General features: G+C 34.0%; 1 protein-coding gene across 1 annotated transcript in view; it reads left to right on the top strand.

Moving 5' to 3' along the window:
- TINAG (tubulointerstitial nephritis antigen) overlaps positions 1-19,131 on the top strand; it is a 91,852-nt gene that overhangs the window by 22,539 nt on the left and 50,182 nt on the right. The window contains exons 5-9 of the mRNA XM_041754016.1: positions 3,298-3,421; positions 7,576-7,726; positions 10,020-10,200; positions 11,865-11,910; positions 14,775-14,898. Of these exons, the coding sequence (XP_041609950.1) occupies positions 3,298-3,421; positions 7,576-7,726; positions 10,020-10,200; positions 11,865-11,910; positions 14,775-14,898 (626 nt within the window). The remainder of the gene's footprint in view (positions 1-3,297; positions 3,422-7,575; positions 7,727-10,019; positions 10,201-11,864; positions 11,911-14,774; positions 14,899-19,131) is intronic.

Raw genomic sequence — 19,131 nt, 5'->3', positions numbered from 1 at the left:
GGAGATATGGGCTCATAGTAAGAATGTTCAGAATGTCCAGAATTCGACTGGAGTGTTCTCAAGCTGCTCTGTGATTATGTTTGCATTACTCCTTCAGAGATTTTGATTCGATTAAATGTAGGAAGTACTGTAAAAAAATTCTCCAGTATTCACCGTTGCCTTTAATTTTTATATTTGTTCCCAATATTTTTAATCTCTAATTTTAAATAGAAATATCAAATAGAGGAGACTGGTAAAATTTAATCTCAAATTTGACTAATGTTCATTTTGGAATGCTAGATTATGATGGAAACTTTTTCCGTCATAAACATTCTAAACATTAGAATTAAAAGAATTAAAAATGCCCATATGCCACAGTGTAAATCTTTTTAAAAATAAATTTCTATTTTATTTAAGTCACTGTCACTTTGAAATTTCTGTCACTCGCAGATACTTTTGTTTTATTAAGCTATCTTTTGACACACACACACACACACACACACACACACACACACACAGTGTTTGTTGAAGCCAGACGTCTGTTACCTATTCCTAAAAGCTATTATTCTGTGATATTTACCTTTATTTGTAAGCCCATAAAACACTCTTACTTTAGAGAGGCATGCAATAATTAAGGAATAATGGGATATAAAATTTTCTCTTTGCTTATTACATCAGATTATCTGATATCATAAGGCAAATAAAATTGCAAGATAGTGTGCGCCTGTTGATCTTCAAATCCTAGGAGCTTATTTTTAGGAAAAGCAATATTAAATAAGTGATAAAAATTCTGAAAGATCCAATAGGTGAGCTTTATGAATTGGATCTGGCTTAGTGAGTTGGTAAATATGTTTTCAATAAAAATGTCATTTTGCTTGTTATTTCTATATTGCCTTATCTTATTGAGAAAGATTAACCATTTGTATTTTTTTAAGAAATAAATCAGAAAAGCAACAAAAGCAGACTGGTATTTATAATCCAACTCAATGTGTCTAGGGGGAAGAAACTTTTTTTTAAGAATTTAAATCTACCAGTTTGATCTACATTTCCTCATTATCATGAGACACTTATCGCATACTTCCATGTGCAAACCATTCTGATTGGCTTTGGCATATGGAAGTCAAATTCTAAATAACTCAACCAGGCTGAAATATGTGTGAAGTAATAGTTGTATTTTTATTACCTCAACAGAGCAGAAGGAAAATACCCTAGCTATTTTATTAAATTATAAAGTATTAAATAACAACCAACACTGTACCTGTTTTTCTGCAAACTTGAGACAACTTAGTACTATCAATTTTTAAAAGCATACTGATATGCCAATAATAAAATTGGAAGGTATTAATAACTAATAAGATGGGTATATACCCATCAAATTTAGAAAGACTCCCTTGGAGAGTGAATCTATCTCTCTGGGACTATCTATTCAGGGCAGTAAATTTATCCTGCTCAAACTCTAGGTTTCTGCAGTCTGGTCACTCTAATGGCATAAGGATCTAACTTGGATTTCCATGATACTGCTTTTTAAAAAAAAAAAAAAACAAAAGATTTTATTTATTTATTCATGAGAGACACAGAGGAGAGAGAGGCAGAGACACAGGTAGAGGGAGAAGCAGGCTCCATGCAGGGAGCCAACGTGGGATTCGAGCTTAGATCTCCAGGATCACACCCTGGGCTGAAGGCAGCGCTAAACCGCTGAGCTACCCGGGCTACCCCATGATACTGCTCTTAAAGGTATAATGTAGGCCCTCTACTGTGATCCGCTTGACATTTTTCTATTCTTTTCTTCCATCATCTGAATAGGAGTGTTTTTAGTAATGGAACTCAGGATTTAATAACTTTCTTATCAGATGATAATAGTTTCTTTAAATCAAAACTGAACTCTCGTTAAAATTCAATTTTAGATATTTATAGATATTTTATATATATATATCGAAATATAGATATTTCGATATATAAATATAAATCTATATTTATAGATATAGATATAGATATAGATATAGATATAGATATCCATTTATAGATATTTTCGATAGATACCTTTTCAAGCTGACATGTAAATCCCAAATCTTCCTTTAGTCTTTGAAGCAATTGTATACTTGTCAGAAGTTAGTTTGCTTGCAAGACATCAGATCAGTAGCCTGACTTGTTTAATGCGGTGCACAATCATAAAACTTTTAAGTAGGTAAAATTTTAGCTTTTATAGACATTTTGCTTCTGTTGCAAAATATTAACATATTTCTGATAAAGTAAGTAAATGATAAATGGAACTTAGTGTTAAAAGTTCTAAAACCTGATTCTGATTTCAGAGGTATTTCTTATTTAACCTTAGCTTGTCATTTAACTTTTAGAAGTTTGTAGCCTCATTCATAAAATACAGTGAATAATTTTTGCCATGATTATAAAACATAGAACTATTGAGAAGTTAAAATAAAATATTGAGTATTAGAACCCTTTGAAAATTCTAAAGCACTCTTAGAAATGATGTGTGTGAATGTGTGTATGCTTAAGTAATAAAAATATAAAAAAAATTCTTATTTAGTTCGAGTCCTTATTATTTATGGAAGTAAAAATTGTCACTTTTTATAAAAGTTTGGGGAGAAAACCAGGGTATTTGTTTGAGATTTTCTTTGAGTGACTTGAATGGAGCATAACTTTTAATTTACATTCTTGGAAAGACAACAGCTGAAACTGTGTCAGAACTTGGATGTGGGCTCTGAAGATATAATGGCATTGTATATTTGGCCTTCCACATTTTCTGAAGCCCTTTTTAATCTCAAGGATTTTCTGAATATCAACCAATTCATCCCAGTTTGGTTTCCCAATGGCTGGTGTAAAATTGGTGCTCCTTGGACCTTCTAGTGTAGTAATGCATAGTTGCCACAGATGCATTATTTCAAAATTAATTTCAGACAGAATCACACTCTCTAATATAAGAAGGGACATAAACATAAATGTTATTTATGAGGTCAAGTTTAAATAACACCATGTAGTCTTTCATATGGGTGACCCAAACTCTGATTCAAGGTGATAGAAACAATGGCTAAAATTATTGCACTGTATGGTAACCCAGAAAAAATTCTGCGTCTTGTTCTTCTGATTTTGCTCTATGTTAGGATTCCCTGCATTAAATTATTTTAAAATATATATGAAATAGAAATTCTACACTACTAATACTTCCAGGGATGTCATTCAGAAAACATGAGTGTACAAAATAAAAAAAATACTGATAAATGTTATAAAAGGTCATGGCATTTTCTTATAATGGTTATTGGAATACATTTGAAAAAATCTGACATGTCTGCCTCTCTTCTATAGGCTTCTTTACCTGCAACAACTGATCTTCCAGAGTTTTTTATTGCTTCTTATAAATGGCCTGGATGGACTCATGGCCCATTGGATCAAAAAAATTGTGCTGCATCATGGGCATTTTCTACTGCAAGTAATAAAAGTCATTTTAATTACTTCCTTATAATTCTCCTTTTAACTCAAGATTTTGGTACAGTAATTAAAAGGTTTTAAAGTTTAGAATATTTAAATGTTAATGTTTAGTCAAAATAAAATCATATTCAGACCAGAGAAAGCAGCCTGACCATTTTCACTCTGAAAATTGGTCTTAATTTCTAGAGTGTAATTTTAAATGGAGGATAAATCAAAAGAGCAACAAATTTCCCAAAATTTGTTTGTCCTTTGAGAGTTAAGGCCAGATGATAAGAAGAATATAAGATACCTTTTAATCATAATATTATCAGTAATATTAATATGAACTTACACATAACTATATAATTCTTTTCTCTATAAATTTGCAAAAATATGCCTCATTATTAAACTACTCTGATGTAAAGAAACACTTCAGAACAAAATAATAATGGATTCAATGGGTTTTATAATTTTAGTTAAAAACAAATTTATAGCTTTGACTCTAAAGTGATAAGAGTAGCTTCCAAATTAGTACTGCTGTTACTTCAAAAGTGTAAGGAATACTACTTTTATAGTTACTTTCATATAAGTTCACAAGTCCAATAAATCAATACTCAGGTTAATCTTAAGATTTGGTCTCTATGTTATCCTCAAAGGAGTATTAACCATACTCCAGTAAATAACTTAACCCTAACATGATGTTGATTGGCTACAATCAAAGGCCTTCATAAAACTATGTTCTAGGCTTTGAAGGTAATTCTATGAGTGCTCAGAAATAGTCTTAGCACAGAAAGCATTATAAAATAGGGACTTTGGTTCTTAGAGAAACCAGCTCTGAAGGGTGATATTATTTTGGACAGAAAAGTACTGATATATTTTCCAAATATCATTGCTCATAGTATCAGCTAGTTCTAGAAATGATGCCTTTGGCCAATTTTTGCCTCTGGAGTAGCTTCATCTGTTAAGTTTATGCTACTTCCTATTCCTCTGAAATAAATGTTCTCTGGATTTCTGATATTTGTCCTCACACATTAGGGATCCAAATGGAGGACCTGTTTGAGCCTTGTTTCATATTGATGGAAAGATATTTAATCAGATAAATCATTTGTCATTTTATGTTCATGTAGTTAATGTGTTATACCTTTTAGATGGTATCATAAGAATTTTGCTTTCAGTTAAAGCTAGTATTTCTGAACATATTTTAGGAAAGATGTTGCTGGTTAAATAGTGAAGATTAACTTGTTAGCCTGATTTAGATGGCATGTTTTGGTGTCCTCAGGACCCAGCCCCACAGATGGCCGCAGCCCAGGGCTAAGTCTGGATTTGTCCCCCTACCTAATTCACCAAAACATCAGAAAGATTTCAACACTTTTGTGGTTTCAGATGAGATGGCTTTATATTGTGTGTATTCAGTATGACAAATTAGGCTCATGCTATTTTTTTCCGAGTGTGTTTAAACAAAAGAATAAACTAGGTTCTTTTAAAGATCTAGAAAATTGTGTCAGAAAGTAATAGTTAAAATAAGAAAAAATGTTTTTCAAAGAAGTCGAAAGCTATTAAATAAATAGGACATTTAAAAATATACATATATAAAACAATAGTTATGTGGCCAAATAAAATTCAAGCAAGATGTCAGAAGCTGAATAGATGAAAGAGTTTGAAATGTCAGGAGTGATGCACGTCACAGAGTAAATGTATAAATAGAGTAAATAAGCAAGGAAAATGATAGAGTGTGTCTCAGAGGTAAAGGCCAATAAAAGTTTTCAAAAGAAGGGTGGAAAACAATCTGCTAAACCGTGGCATTCTTAAGTATTTCAAGTCAATTTGGGTTAAGCATTCACTGAGATTCAGAAATGTCTGTAGAAGAGCAACATATTGTGTCCTGTTGGAATTTAAAATATTTACCCTTGAGTTGGAATCTACAGATTCATGGGGCTGGGAGGGAAGTCACATTTTTCAAGTCTTTGGTTTTATAAAAGAGTCACAGATCGATGAATTGACTGACCCTAACTCAGAAATGGTCCCGGAAGCCAGGTTACTGATTCCTTGACTACTGTTGTCAAAGTATTTTTTTGAACAGGAGAATAGTTACACTCACATTTTCAAATTTACATTTGGTTCTGAACCCTTGTACTAGAAGTCAAAGCATCAAAAGTTTTCTATTTTATGAAATAGGGAATTATTTTCTTGAGAATAGCAGAGGTGATAGGAGAATGTCATTTGCTCTTATGAAATATATCCCAGCACAGTAAGAGACGGGAAACAGGGAAGTAGGAGGTTATAGATTGAACAGATATTGAGCGTTTAAAATTTGAGCATTTAAAATTGGCACATGATGATGTGCCAAAATTGCACTGCAGAATTGTACATATGCTGTAGTTACAAAAAACTCTGTACATACAGAAATACATATGTAAATGAATTATTTAAAAATGAATTATTTTAAAATAATTCTAAATTAACGCCTTGAGAAGTTCTAGCATATAGACAATTTTAATGAGCAAAAACTACAACTTCTTTCGAGAAAATTGGATGGATAAAAGAAAGTTTATGACTTTGTTACCTTTAGAGGCATCCAGGTGACTCAGTTGGTTAAGCATCTACCTTCAGCTCAGGTCATGATCCCAGGGTCCTGGGATGGAGCCCCTGATTGGGCTCCCTGCTCAGTGGGGAGTTTGCTTCTCCTCTCCCTCTGTCCTTTCTCCTGCTAACGTTCTCTCTCATAAATAAATAAATAAATAAATAAATAAATAAATAAATAAATAAAATCTTTTAAAAAATCTTGTTAAAGTAACTATGTTTAAATATCAAGAACAAACTATACCAGCCATCGAACAACACAAAACAATATTTGTACCAAAATTTTCTCATGATATTATCATTCATGTTTATGATGGTAGCATAATCAAAAAGATAAATAGTTTTCTGCTACTGATAGATTGATTTCCCTTTTTTATTATTCTGTGAGGATAGCATTGTGATTCTTGTTTATCATTGTAATTTCTAGTGCTTAGTACAGTGCCTGTCACTTAGTAGGCAGTCAATAATATGTGTTAGGAAAAGGAATGAACTGATAAACCATGGAATTTTTTTTAAAGATTTTATTTATTTAATCATGAGAGACACACACACACACACAGAGGCAGAGATCCAGGCAGAGGGAGAAGCAGGTTCCAAGCAGGAAGCCCAATGTGGGACGCGATCCCGGGGCTCTGGGATCATGCCCGGAGCCAAAGGCAGATGCTCAACTGCCGAGCCACCCAGGCGTCCCAACAACCATGGAAATTGTATATTGTTATAAATTTATATCAAGTCTAAACAAGGTGAATTCCATGTCTATGTAGTAAGATTAGGATTATGATTTTCAAAAGTATTGTAAGGATAAAAGTGTGCTGTGTAGTTTTTAGATATAAGATTCATATTAGAATAGATTAGCTTTTGAATGGTTTTCTGAGTGGTCAACCTAAATACCAGTTTAAAAACCTAAGATTCAATTTATTCTAATATATCAGATTAACATGATGAATTTCCAGTTAGTATTTCTATGATAAGTTTTTCTAATTTCCTCCATTTAGTTGCATTCATTTCAAAAGTTATATATTTATCTGTGACTATTCATGAGGTACAGGAGTTACAAATGTAAATGAGATATGATTTTTGCCCTCAAGGAATTTCGTTTGACAGACTTCTTTTTTTTTTTTTTTAATTTTTATTTATTTATGATAGTCACAGAGAGAGAGAGAGAGAGAGAGGCAGAGACATAGGCAGAGGGAGAAGCAGGCTCCATGCACCGGGAGCCCGATGTGGGATTCGATCCCCGGTCTCCAGGATCGCGCCCTGGGTCAAAGGCAGGCGCCAAACCGCTGCGCCACCCAGGGATCCCTTTGACAGACTTCTTAATGAAAAATTCATAATTGTATAGAACATGAAAGGAACTATGGACTAGAAAAGTCTTTGAAGTTGATAAGACAATTGAGCAATACCAAAATTGGATAAAAATTAAGAATGAAATTATGACCCAGTTGACTTTGCTGGAATATATAGATACATTAATGACATTGGTTTTAATTTTAAATTACATAAAGTTCTAAAGACTAGGATTCAAAAAAGGGCTATGTAAATTATTAAAAATGCCATGTACCATTTGAATATTAATCAATATTCTATTTGAAACAGGTGTGGCAGCTGATCGAATAGCAATTCAGTCCAACGGTCTATACACAGCCAATCTGTCCCCTCAGAATTTGATCTCTTGCTGTGCCAAGAACCGACATGGATGCAATAGTGGAAGCATTGATAGGGCTTGGTGGTTCCTGAGAAAACGTGGGTAAATAGCTGCCCAACATACGTTTCTAGGATTCTTGAGTTCTGTTTGGGGTTAGAATAAAGAAAAAATAAATTGCAAGATTTTTACTAAAAAATGTACAAGCTACACTTAGATAAATGTGTATATTACATTTAAATATACACTATACTTGTTATCTACTAAGATTATAAACTATTGGAAGCAATTATTTGAGACATGTATACATTCCTCACTAAATTAATAGAAAGGCTTAAGTTAGGATTGTCTTGTTGCTCTGAGTCAAACGACTCAGTAGAGTCCCAATGGGAATAGATATGCTGATATCTCTGCTGAGCCTCTCAGTTACTCAGGTAGATGGATAATTCCAGGTAAAAATTAGATTACGACTGAGATGAATAGGGATGCCTGGGTGGCTCAGCATTTGAACACTTGCCTTTGGCTCAGGGCGTGATCCCAGAGTCCTGGGATCAAGTCCCACATCAGGCTCCTTGCATGGAGCCTGCTTCTCCTCCCTCCGCTTGTGTCTCTGCCTCTCTTTCTGTGTCTCTCATGAATGAATAAATAGAATCTAAAAAAAAAAGACTGAGATGAATAAATAATTTATACTTGCCTCAGCTTATCAACATCATTAAGTGTCACCATCCCATTTGATGGGAAAAGGCAGGCTATATTTTCTTACTCCCATGTAGTCTGATACCTACTGCATTCTCATATCTACTATAAGAGCTAATCTACCCAAAAGCTAGGTTATTTGGGTAAGGAAGTTGCAGCTGATTACTAGTAATATACATATATACTGCTCACCTATCCATTTATCATCCACTGAGTACTCTAGGTTTGCTAGAGAACAGTCAGGTGCTATGAGAGCATGGATGTCAGATATTGATGGGTGGCAATAAATTTATTTAAATAAATGTTCATACATTTTGCTTAATAATGTGGTGCTTAGAATGAACAACTCAGGCTGATACCTCTCTGGTATAGTAGTGCTTGGTTGGCTTCTGTTTTGTACTATGACAAAAATTAATACTCTTTAAAAGCTTAGAAGTATAAATTAACAGTGAGACTCAACTAAATCTTACTATATTGGTTTGCTTAGGTAACCATAACAAAATACCATAGATGGAAAGCTTAAACACCAGGTCTTTATTTCACAGTTCTGGAGGCTGAGAAATCAAAGATCAAGATAGTAGCTGATTTAGTTCTGGTGAAAGCCCTTTTCTCATTTGTCTTCTTGTTGTGTCCTTACATGGCAGAGAGTACTAGTATCTCTTCCCCTTCTTATAAAGGCACTAATTCCAGGTGGGATACCACCTGTATCACCTCATTTAAAGCTAATTATCTCTCAAACGCCCCCTTCTAATACCATCATGTTAAGGGGTAGGGCTTCAACATATGAATTTGGGGTGGCACAATTCAATATATAGCACTCATTATCCCAAAGTAATACGTTTAATGCAAGAATTTTTTGAAGTGTGTATAATCTTTAATGGCTTTGCTTCCATCATGTTTCTTGCTCAGATTCTCTTGGTTGAACACTTGAATTTTTCTGAAGCAAACCTATTGGATACTTCTATGGCTAATTCAAATTGAATATATATATAATCAATTTTTATTGTTTATTTTCCTTATGATCTTCTATATTAAATAAATGATGTTAATTTTGGTACCAAATAATTTGTACTTTTCCATGTTCAGTTTCAAAATCAGAAACTGAAAATGATTCTGTTTGTTTTGTGCAATGTATGTGTCTCATATCTTTCTACTCTATTAACTTTTAATATTATATTAGAGTATAGTATCTCTCCTGAAATATCATGAACTACAGAAACATAAGTGAAATCTTATGAGAAGGTACTTATAACTCAATAAAAATGTAAAGGTAAAACAAAACAGCTTTAATTATAAAACTTACAGAATTATGCAAAATACCACATCTAATCATAAAATCCTCTCTTTCACATTAAATGTAGCTTTTCTATATTATAGTTATAAATGCAGAATGAAGTCCTTCCCCTATTAATATTACTACAGATTTTATTGACAGTCACTGTAGAAAATTAATCTTTAGGAAATTCTATACTGTAGATAAATTATTTATTAAAATGGATTGAAACAAGATTTTTTAAAATGATAATATAAATGAGGGGTCAGAGTAGAGTATATTGAACTGGTGTGTTGGAATTAATCTGCATTTTGAAAGGTACACATGTAAAGAGTTGGGAAAATTTATAAATGTTTACTTCAGTAAAATGGCACATAGGATATATTATGGCATCTTCCTAAGTATTACCTCTTTGCTTATTCCTCATAGACTGGTATCCCATGCATGCTATCCACTTTTCAAGGACCAAAATGCTACCAATTATGGCTGTGCTATGGCAAGTAGGTCTGATGGGAGGGGAAAACGGCATGCCACAAAGCCATGTCCCAACAACATTGAGAAATCGAACAGGATCTACCAATGTTCTCCTCCATACAGAGTCTCCTCCAATGTAAGTCTAAATGGCAAGTATTAACAATGGTTAACTTTCTCAAAAAGATAAAGCTCTACTGTTCTTAAAACTATTCAAAAACTATTATATCCTAAAATAATTCTAGTTTCAGATATATTTTTTTCATAATCTTAAAGTGTCCATTAAAGACTCTCAATTTTTGATCTTTGTAACATTAGCAGAATGAATGATTTTATGGCACATATTTACATACTTGACAGATAAAAGCTAAATCAAACCTTTTTTCCCTGACTTTTTGGTGTAGTAGCTCATTGTGTCAATCCTTTGTCTTACTCCACAAAATAATTGAAGTAAATATAGTCCTAATGGGAAAATGACTTCTTAGATTCTAGTTTTTCATTTTGAAAGCCTGGGCAAATTTTACTGCATCATATCAGTGTTACCCAGACCTCACTTTCAGAATAGAACCTTCAGTGGCTTTCAGTTACTTATACGGTTTATATTATGGTTTAGTATTCTTACCATGGCATATAGTTCTTGCTTGATTTGGTTCTGACCTACTACCTCTACAGACTCTTGTCCTGCCTGCATCTACCCCTCCACCTGCTCCTAATGCACTTGATAAATAGGACTACTGTCTGCTCCCTAGATACATCATGCTCTCCATGCTTCTCTACTTAGCCAGGTGATGATTCCTCTGACCCAAGTGCTTATCCCACCTATTTCCATCTGGCAGAATCCCATACATGGGTCACGGCCCCGGTCAAAACTTTATCTTGTCTGTGAACTTTTCTTGACTCCTACATAGTATTAATTTTCCTTTTTGTTCCATCCCTAGGAACTTTGTTCTTGTCTCTATAGTAGAACTTATTTTTTTATTTTTTTAAATTTTTATTTATTTATGATAGTCACAGAGAGAGAGAGAGAGTGAGAGAGAGGCAGAGACATAGGCAGAGGGAGAAGCAGGCTCCATGCACCGGGAGCCCGACATGGGATTTGATCCCGGGTCTCCAGGATCGCGCCCTGGGCCAAAGGCAGGCGCCAAACCGCTGCGGCACCCAGGGATCCCTATAGTAGAACTTATTATATCATAATGCAATTAGTTGTGCTATCTACTCCACCAAAATGTAAATCCTTTGAGGACAGTTACAGGGTTAATATTTGTTTCTGTCCTGATTTTTCGTATATACTCTGTGATCAATGCATATATATGAATGAATGAATAAGGGAATGATCTGCCTTTTTGCTAAGGGTTGTGTCACACAGTGGGCGACAACATAGAAATCCTTATATAGTATAGCTACACTGAGGAAGCTCACTAAACCATCATCTGGGGGTTGTTCTTGGTATCAAAAGAATGGAAATGACACAAATCTCCACTGTTAAAACATGGTTTTAATTAATTATTTTTTATTCGTGACCATAAAAAGTTATTACTTTATTTCCTCTTTATTCCAAAATTACCAGCAGTGGTAGAAGTCAATAAAACAAACGGGTGCATCCTGTCTCTAGTAACTTAATCAATGTGGTATTTCACATGTGAGTATTTCAAGGCATGATTAAAAGTAAATTATAAATGGTCAAGGCACATTGGATTGTATAATTCTTAAATAGATTATATAGCACCTAACATTATATACCACACAATACATTTAGTATGTTCTGATAACAATAATGATATTCATTGATATTTTTCCTTCTAGGAAACTGAGATAATGAAAGAAATCATGCAAAATGGACCAGTTCAAGGTAAGCTTGGGTGAAATATGGTTGTGTTTTATTTCATTAATAAACAACATTACATTTTAATTCATGCAAGAGGAGCTTAAGAAAAACTTGTTTTAAGTGTTCATAAAGTTTCAACAGTTCTAAGATCAGTGTAATTATAGGATATGTTCTTACCTAGTAACTTCATTATCTGCCATTTTAAGTAGATAGACACATTCACAAATTGAATTCCTAAATATTAATGACACATTTGATGAAGTCAGCTAAGTCCTTCTGAAAGTGATCATAGACCAAACAGTCAAATATGACATGGTAAGTGGTGAAGCTAATTTATTTTTTCAGTTGTATTTAAGAATCATGCATAGTATTAGAAGTTTTCTCACTTTCATTTTAAAGAGAATAGGTAATGGATCAAAAAAAAATCAAACTTTAGCTATAGAAAAAAATCTAAAAAAAAATCACTAAACACAAAACATGTTCTGAATTTAATTCTAGAAATCCTGGGATCTTAAAAAAATGAACAAATGAGAATTTTTCCCCTTATAATTATGTAATTTTAATTGGCTCTTATAAGACTGAGGGATTCATGTGTAATTTACATGCATGCTTCAGTAAGTTAAGTTCGTGCGACAAATTTAAAGGAACACAGGCATTGGAAGTCAAGCCTGAATTTAAAATTCCATCTTTGACATTTGCTACTTAAATGACTGAGTAAATTACTTAAGCTCCCTGAATCTTCAAGTCATTGTGGTACTGTTTGAAATGTCTTTCTCTCTTAATCACTCAGAAGAAAATCGGATCATAATTCTTTAAATTGAGAGCCCCTTAGGTTTATGTTATGGTCAAGTACCTAAATGCTTATGAATTTCACATAATGAATAAAAAATAATCAAAATGGGAAATCATGGTAAGAATCAAAAATAAACATTTTAAAATAGGAAAGTTGAAATTCAAATTATTCAACGTGGGTGTCAAGAATATACCCCCTGCCAGCCTGAACCAGGAGCAGGAGATAGAGCTGCAATCAAGATGGGCTCCATCCATTCTGCCCTCAGCCTTGTTACAATTCTGTTTAGTAAGTTTGCTGCAGTTTTCCAAAAGTAAAGTTGCACTACAGTAACTTATGTAGTTATAGCTTTATAAACTCATCAAGTCTGTTTTGGTGTCAGAAACTGAAGGAAGGAGCCCCTTCAAGTTAATTATTATGGTCTCTGTCCCACACTTCTTCAGTTGTCAGTCTTTCTCAGCAATGAAGCATTCATGGTTCTTAGGGAGAGTTGAGAAGAGCTGAAGGGGTCAATGGTTCTATAGAGGAGAAAAACCACTAGCAGTGTCTTCACACTTATGTAAGAGCTGGTTGACTCATCCTGCTGTAGATGCAATGTGTTTGTCTGCACAGCATTGCCTGGGCAAACAGAGCATTTTCTCCTCTTTCAGTACAAAAGAGTGTAAAAGGCTATAGAATGCTGGATAAATAGCACTGTGTGCATTCTTCTAAAATCTGTAGAATTAAAAATAAGTTTAGGTGCTGAAATGAGAGCAAAGGAAGATCTGCATAAATTACAGTTACATAAATTCTTAAAATCCTATGGGAATGTATTTTATTTTACTTCATTTTATTTATTTATTTTGGAAGGGATATATTTTGAAGTAGATAAAGATTTGACCTCTTTTGAGAATATTTAAATGGCATCAGAAAAAGCATAAAACATTAAAAAAGAAAATAAAAGGTGGGACATGAAAAAGTTGTATTTGACTTGGGAATAGAAGCTTAATTTTAGGATCTATCAAATGCTTATGACCTTAGTTTTTATTTTATTTAAAAAGCATGTCAAACTAATACAGACAAGCATTGTGCACCTATCAAGGTATACTTATCTAGTCCCACCTAGAAATATTTTAAATTTATGTCTTCTACAAGTTTAAAGTCTTCACCCTGAATTGTCTAAGCCCTTCAACAGAGCAGCACATGATACAGAAAATAAGTAATCAAGATAAGGGAATGAAGGAGAGCTTTATGATGTATAAGCTCTTGGTTTCACTCATTCGGGGAATATAAAAAATAGTGAAAGAGATTATAGGGGAAAGGAGAGAAAATGAGTGGGAAAAATCAGAGCAGGTGACAGAACATGAGAGACTCCTAACTCTGGGAAAGGAACAAGGGATAGTGGAAGGGGAAGTGGGTGGGGGGTTGGAGTGACTGGGTGACAGGCACTGAGGGGGGCACTTGACAAAATGAGCACTGGGTGTTATACTATATGTTGTCAAATCGAACTCCAACAAAAAATATTAAAAAAAAAAAAGAAAAAAAGAATGCAACAGTGGCTTACCTCTTGAGAGCCAGGAGAATGGAATTTTGTCAGAGTATTCTTTTGCCAAAGGTTTGCTTTTTATTCAAACTCACCAAGGAAAGGTTTGTATTTACTTCCAAGGATTAAGGACAATTGCATTAAACCCTGTTTGCCAGGTTCACCCTTCAGTTAGCTTAATTGGAGTTTTAAGAGGCTCATGGTGAAGTCCAAGGTTAATAGATAAACAGCAATCAGTAGCCAAGTGCAGTGGGGCTTCTCTGCAAGGGTCTCAATTTCTGGTAATAGTGCTTCTGTCAATTAAGAATAGATGGTGTTTTAAAGATATAATGTATACTTAAGTAATATTCTAAATGGCTAAAAGCTGTTTTTATAAGAGAAAAACAACAAAAAAGTATTGCAGCAATTAAATCAAGTAGGAAAGAAAATTAAGTTGAATTGCAAAGTCCCTTCTTAGATTCTCCTCCTGGCAATTTAACCACTGATTGTTCTGTGAGAATTTATAGAGATTTTTTTAATAAAGATTTTTAAAGAGATTTGTTTAAAACTGTTTTATTCTGTTGGGTTTTATTTTAGCCATAATGCAAGTCCATGAAGATTTCTTCCATTATAAGACAGGGATATATAGACACATTACCAGAACAAATGAAGAATCAAGAAAATATCAAAAGCTTCAGACACATGCTGTCAAACTCACTGGGTAAGGCAATTTCTTTAAAATTTTCATTTAATGCTTTTGGAAAATGAAACTGAACATACATGTATAGAGTGCATGCAGGTGCCAGAATTCTCCTTGGTAGGAGACAGTTCCATACAAATTAAAGATTATCCAAACTTTGGCACTATTTAGTCATTATTTTAAAGTCTGGTTAAAGGGTAACTCAGTATTTCTGGAAAAGATGACCATTTCCTATCTCTCACTTGAGTGTGTCCTAGAAATCTATTTTAAGGGTAAGGGAAATATATTATTGGAATAAGTTCTGTACGTGGCATAAGCAGGGGAAGGGTACAAATTCAAGTATATAAGGATTTGGGAAGAAGGTTTTAAATGGAATTATGAATGGTAGTGATTAATCAGAAAAAGGAATAGGGTCACCTTTATTTCAGCACAAGATTTTTTTTTTTATTTCTGCACATGTTATAGAAATTACACTTTTCAAATTGTGAGTAAAATACATTCATCTCTACCAGGGCAGGAAATAGTTCAAAATTGGGTTGCATTTCAAAAGTAAATAAGTAGTTTCACAAATAAGACCATGCTCACAAAAAAAGTGTGGTCATCTGAAACTACTTTCCCTAGTGCCTTCTCCAACTCATTCTAACTCTGCTCCACCTTTAGGCTCTTTCTCCTAATGTCTCAGTCCAATTCAAATGAAATGCTACAGGAAAGGTTTCTGGGTCTTTTTCTTAAATTTCCATCGTTTTAAACCCTCACTTTTCTCACTTTGCCATCATGGTAAATGACTTTGTCTCATTGAACAAGTCTTTCCTGTTTAAATTTGGTTGAGCTTGTACAAAAGTAGCCTCAACTCCAACCAAATCTCTGCTTTCTTCTTATTGATCTTTGAGACGTTCTGAGTCAGTTCTAGGGTATATAGACAGTAATCTTCTGTGATATCTCTTCAGTAGTCATCCCACCTTTATTTTAAATAATCTTATATTTCCTTTTCTAAAAAAATATTTTATATATTATTCATGAGAGACACACACAGAGAAAGAGGCAGAGACACAGGCAGAGGGAGAAGCAGGCTCCCTGCAAGGAGCCCTATGTGGGACTCGATCCCGGATCCTGGAATCATGCCCTGGGCCAAAGGCAGACGCTCAACCGCTGAGCCACCCAGACATCCCATTACTCTTATATTTCAATTACAAAATTACCACATTTCATTGAATCTAAGATACTCATTTTATGACTAGTCTTGATTTTAGGCATGTGAAAATATGTGTATCTTAGAATGGAAATACATGGCATTTCAAGTTAATGTAGGATACTGAGAAACTACAGATGAGGAAAAAATGTAAAGACAATTTCACTATCCAGAAAGAACCTTTCTTGAGAGTTTGAAGTATTTTTCATTTCTAAGTGTATAGCTAGAGAGAGAGAGAGAGAGAGAGAGAGAGAGAGGAGAGAGAGAGAAGAGAGAGAGAGAGATGGCTAGATAATTAAATATATTTCCGAAAAATGAGATATGGAAGTACCTACAATTTTATGACAAAGAAAATTTTGCTAAAGTATGCATTAGCAGTATATAAGAATGACAGTTCTCAGTTCTCAATATTCCTCTAAACACTAGCTGTTTGGTTTTCCATTTTAATGGTTAATTCTGTACTGCTTTGGTCACTCAGTATCACTCTTCCGGGGCCTAAGATAGTTTACCATTACCCTACATTTTAGGTTATATGGAACAAGATGTTTGCCTTAAATTTTTAAAAAGTATCACTTAAAAAATAAAAATCTATATATGCTCACTAAATTCATATACAGTCCATATATGCTCATAAGAATTTATTTCCTAGAAAGAAGATAGCTGAAAAATCATCCTAAATTATATTAAGCTCACACAACCATTATTAATATTTAGTGAAAAGTATGTCAAAGCAAGTAAGTCTGTTTCTCTGTTGATGAAAAGAGAGACAAATGAAAATAGAAAGACAATAGATAATGATATTTTAAAATGCTAATGTTCAGGTTATTTTTAGTTGAATTTAATGAAATGAGATATATTTGGTTCTTTAACAAAAGGAATGCTAGTTCCTGAAAGAACCCTCCACACTTCAGAAAAAAAAAATACTTTAAGAGAACTATAGGTGGGAGCAATAAATCATTTTTAACTGCGTATTTCCATTTAAGATTATATCTATTGACTCACTTTAAAAAAGATTTTATTTATTTATTTGAGACAGAGAGGGAGAGCACAAGTATGTATGTGGGAAGTGCAAAGGGAGATGCAGACTCCCGACTGGGCAGGAAGCCTGAGGGGGGAGGGGGTTTAATCTCAGGACCCTGAAATCATGATCTGAGCTAAAGGCAGACACCCAATAGACTGAGCCACCCTGGAGCCCCCATATCTATTGATTTCTTAACAAACTGAAGAAATTTATCATTTTTATACTTCTCCCCACATCTCCTCCTTTCATACCTTATATTTATTAGAATATTATGATTTTTATATATTATAGGATTATAAAATTTGCATTCTGCTCTGAAGCCATAATATTAATAGTTGTTTAAACTTTATTGTAGAGTCAATGATAAGCAAATATTTTTGTGATGGCTTTTCTGTCCTTGAGTTTAATTTTTAACACTTATTTTGTTGAATTGTTTTCCAGCAACTCTTTTTTTTCTTTTTTTTAATCAAAAAGGACTCTTAATTCCTGTGGTCCTTAATTTTTTACATGTTTGAGAAAGTGTTTGTTTTCCTTTAATTCAAGAATAACATTAGCTATAAAATTCTGGTACTATAGAATATTCAGAACTTTGAGGATGTTGCTCTAGTGTTTCTGGCATTGAGTTTTCCTGCAGAAAAATCTCTAGCTAAGCAAATGTTTTTATTTCCTTAGACATGATATGACTTTTTCAATTGATATACTCATACTAATCTTGTTTCTTTCATCCTTTAATTAAATATATTCACTTTTTAAAGAACATATTATTACATGTTGTATCTTCTATATCTCCTATTATCTTTTTTTAGGTTAGCTTTTTTTTTGTATATTTTTGTTATTGAAGTTTGATTTGCCAACATATAATATAACACACAGTGCTTATCCCATCAAGTGCTCCCCACAGTGCCCATCACCCAGTCACCCCATCCTTCCACCTACCTCCCCTTCCCCTACCCCTTGTTAGTTTCCCAGAATAATGAGTCTCTTATGTTCTCTGTCTCTGATATTTCCCACTCATTTTCTCTCCTTTCCCCTTTAATCCCTTTCATTATTTTTTATATTCCCTGGATGAATGAAACCATATAATGTTTGTCCTTCTCTGATTGACTTACTTCACTCAGCATAATACCCTCCAGTTCTATTCACGTTGAAGTAAATGGTGGGTATTCATCATTTCTAATGGCTGAGTAATATTCCATTGTATATATACACCACATCTTCTTTATCCATTCATCTTTTTTCTTTTTAAAGATTTTATTTATTTATTCATGAGAGACACACAGAGAGAGAGAGAGAGAGGCAGAGACACAGGGAGAGGGAGAAACAGGCTCCATGCAGGGAGCCCGACACGGGACTCAATCTCAGGTCTCCAGGATCACGCCCTAGCCTGAAGGCAGCGCTAAACCACTGATGCAGCTAAACCTGGGCTGCCCTCCATTCATCTTTTGATGGACACCTAGGCTCCTTCCATAGTTTGGCTATTGTGGACATCACTGCTATAAACATTAGGGTGCAGGTGTCTCAGTTTTTCACTGCATCTGTATCTTTGGGGTAAATTCCCAGCAGTGCAATTGCTGGGTCGTAGGCAGGTCTATTTTTAACTCTTCGAGGAACCTCCACACAGTTTTCCAGAGTGGCTGCACCAGTTCACATTCCCACCAACAGTGTAAGAGGGTTCCCTTTTCTCCACATCCTCTCCGACATTTGTTGTTTCCTGTCTTGTTAATTTTCACCATTCTCACTGGTGTGAGGTGGTATCTCACCGTGGTTTTGATTTGTATTTCCCTGATGGCAAGTGATGCGGAACATTTTCTCATGTGCTTGTTGGCCATGTGTGAGTCTTTGGTGGAATTTCTGTTCATGTCTTTGCTCATTTCATGATTGGATTGTTTTTTTCGTTGCTGTTGAGTTTTCTTTGCTGTTGAGTTCTTTATAGATCTTGGATACAAGCCCTTTATCTGATATGTCATTTGCAAATATCTTCTCCCATTCTGTAGGTTGTCTTTTAGTTTTGTAGACTGTTTCTTTTGCTGTGCAGAAGCTCTTT

The sequence above is a fragment of the Vulpes lagopus genome, chromosome 1 (genome assembly GCF_018345385.1).
Source record: "Vulpes lagopus strain Blue_001 chromosome 1, ASM1834538v1, whole genome shotgun sequence".
NCBI classification, from domain to species: Eukaryota; Metazoa; Chordata; class Mammalia; order Carnivora; family Canidae; genus Vulpes; species Vulpes lagopus.
The sequence above is the reverse complement of the archived record's forward strand: the minus strand, read 5'-3'. Positions and strand labels throughout refer to the sequence as shown.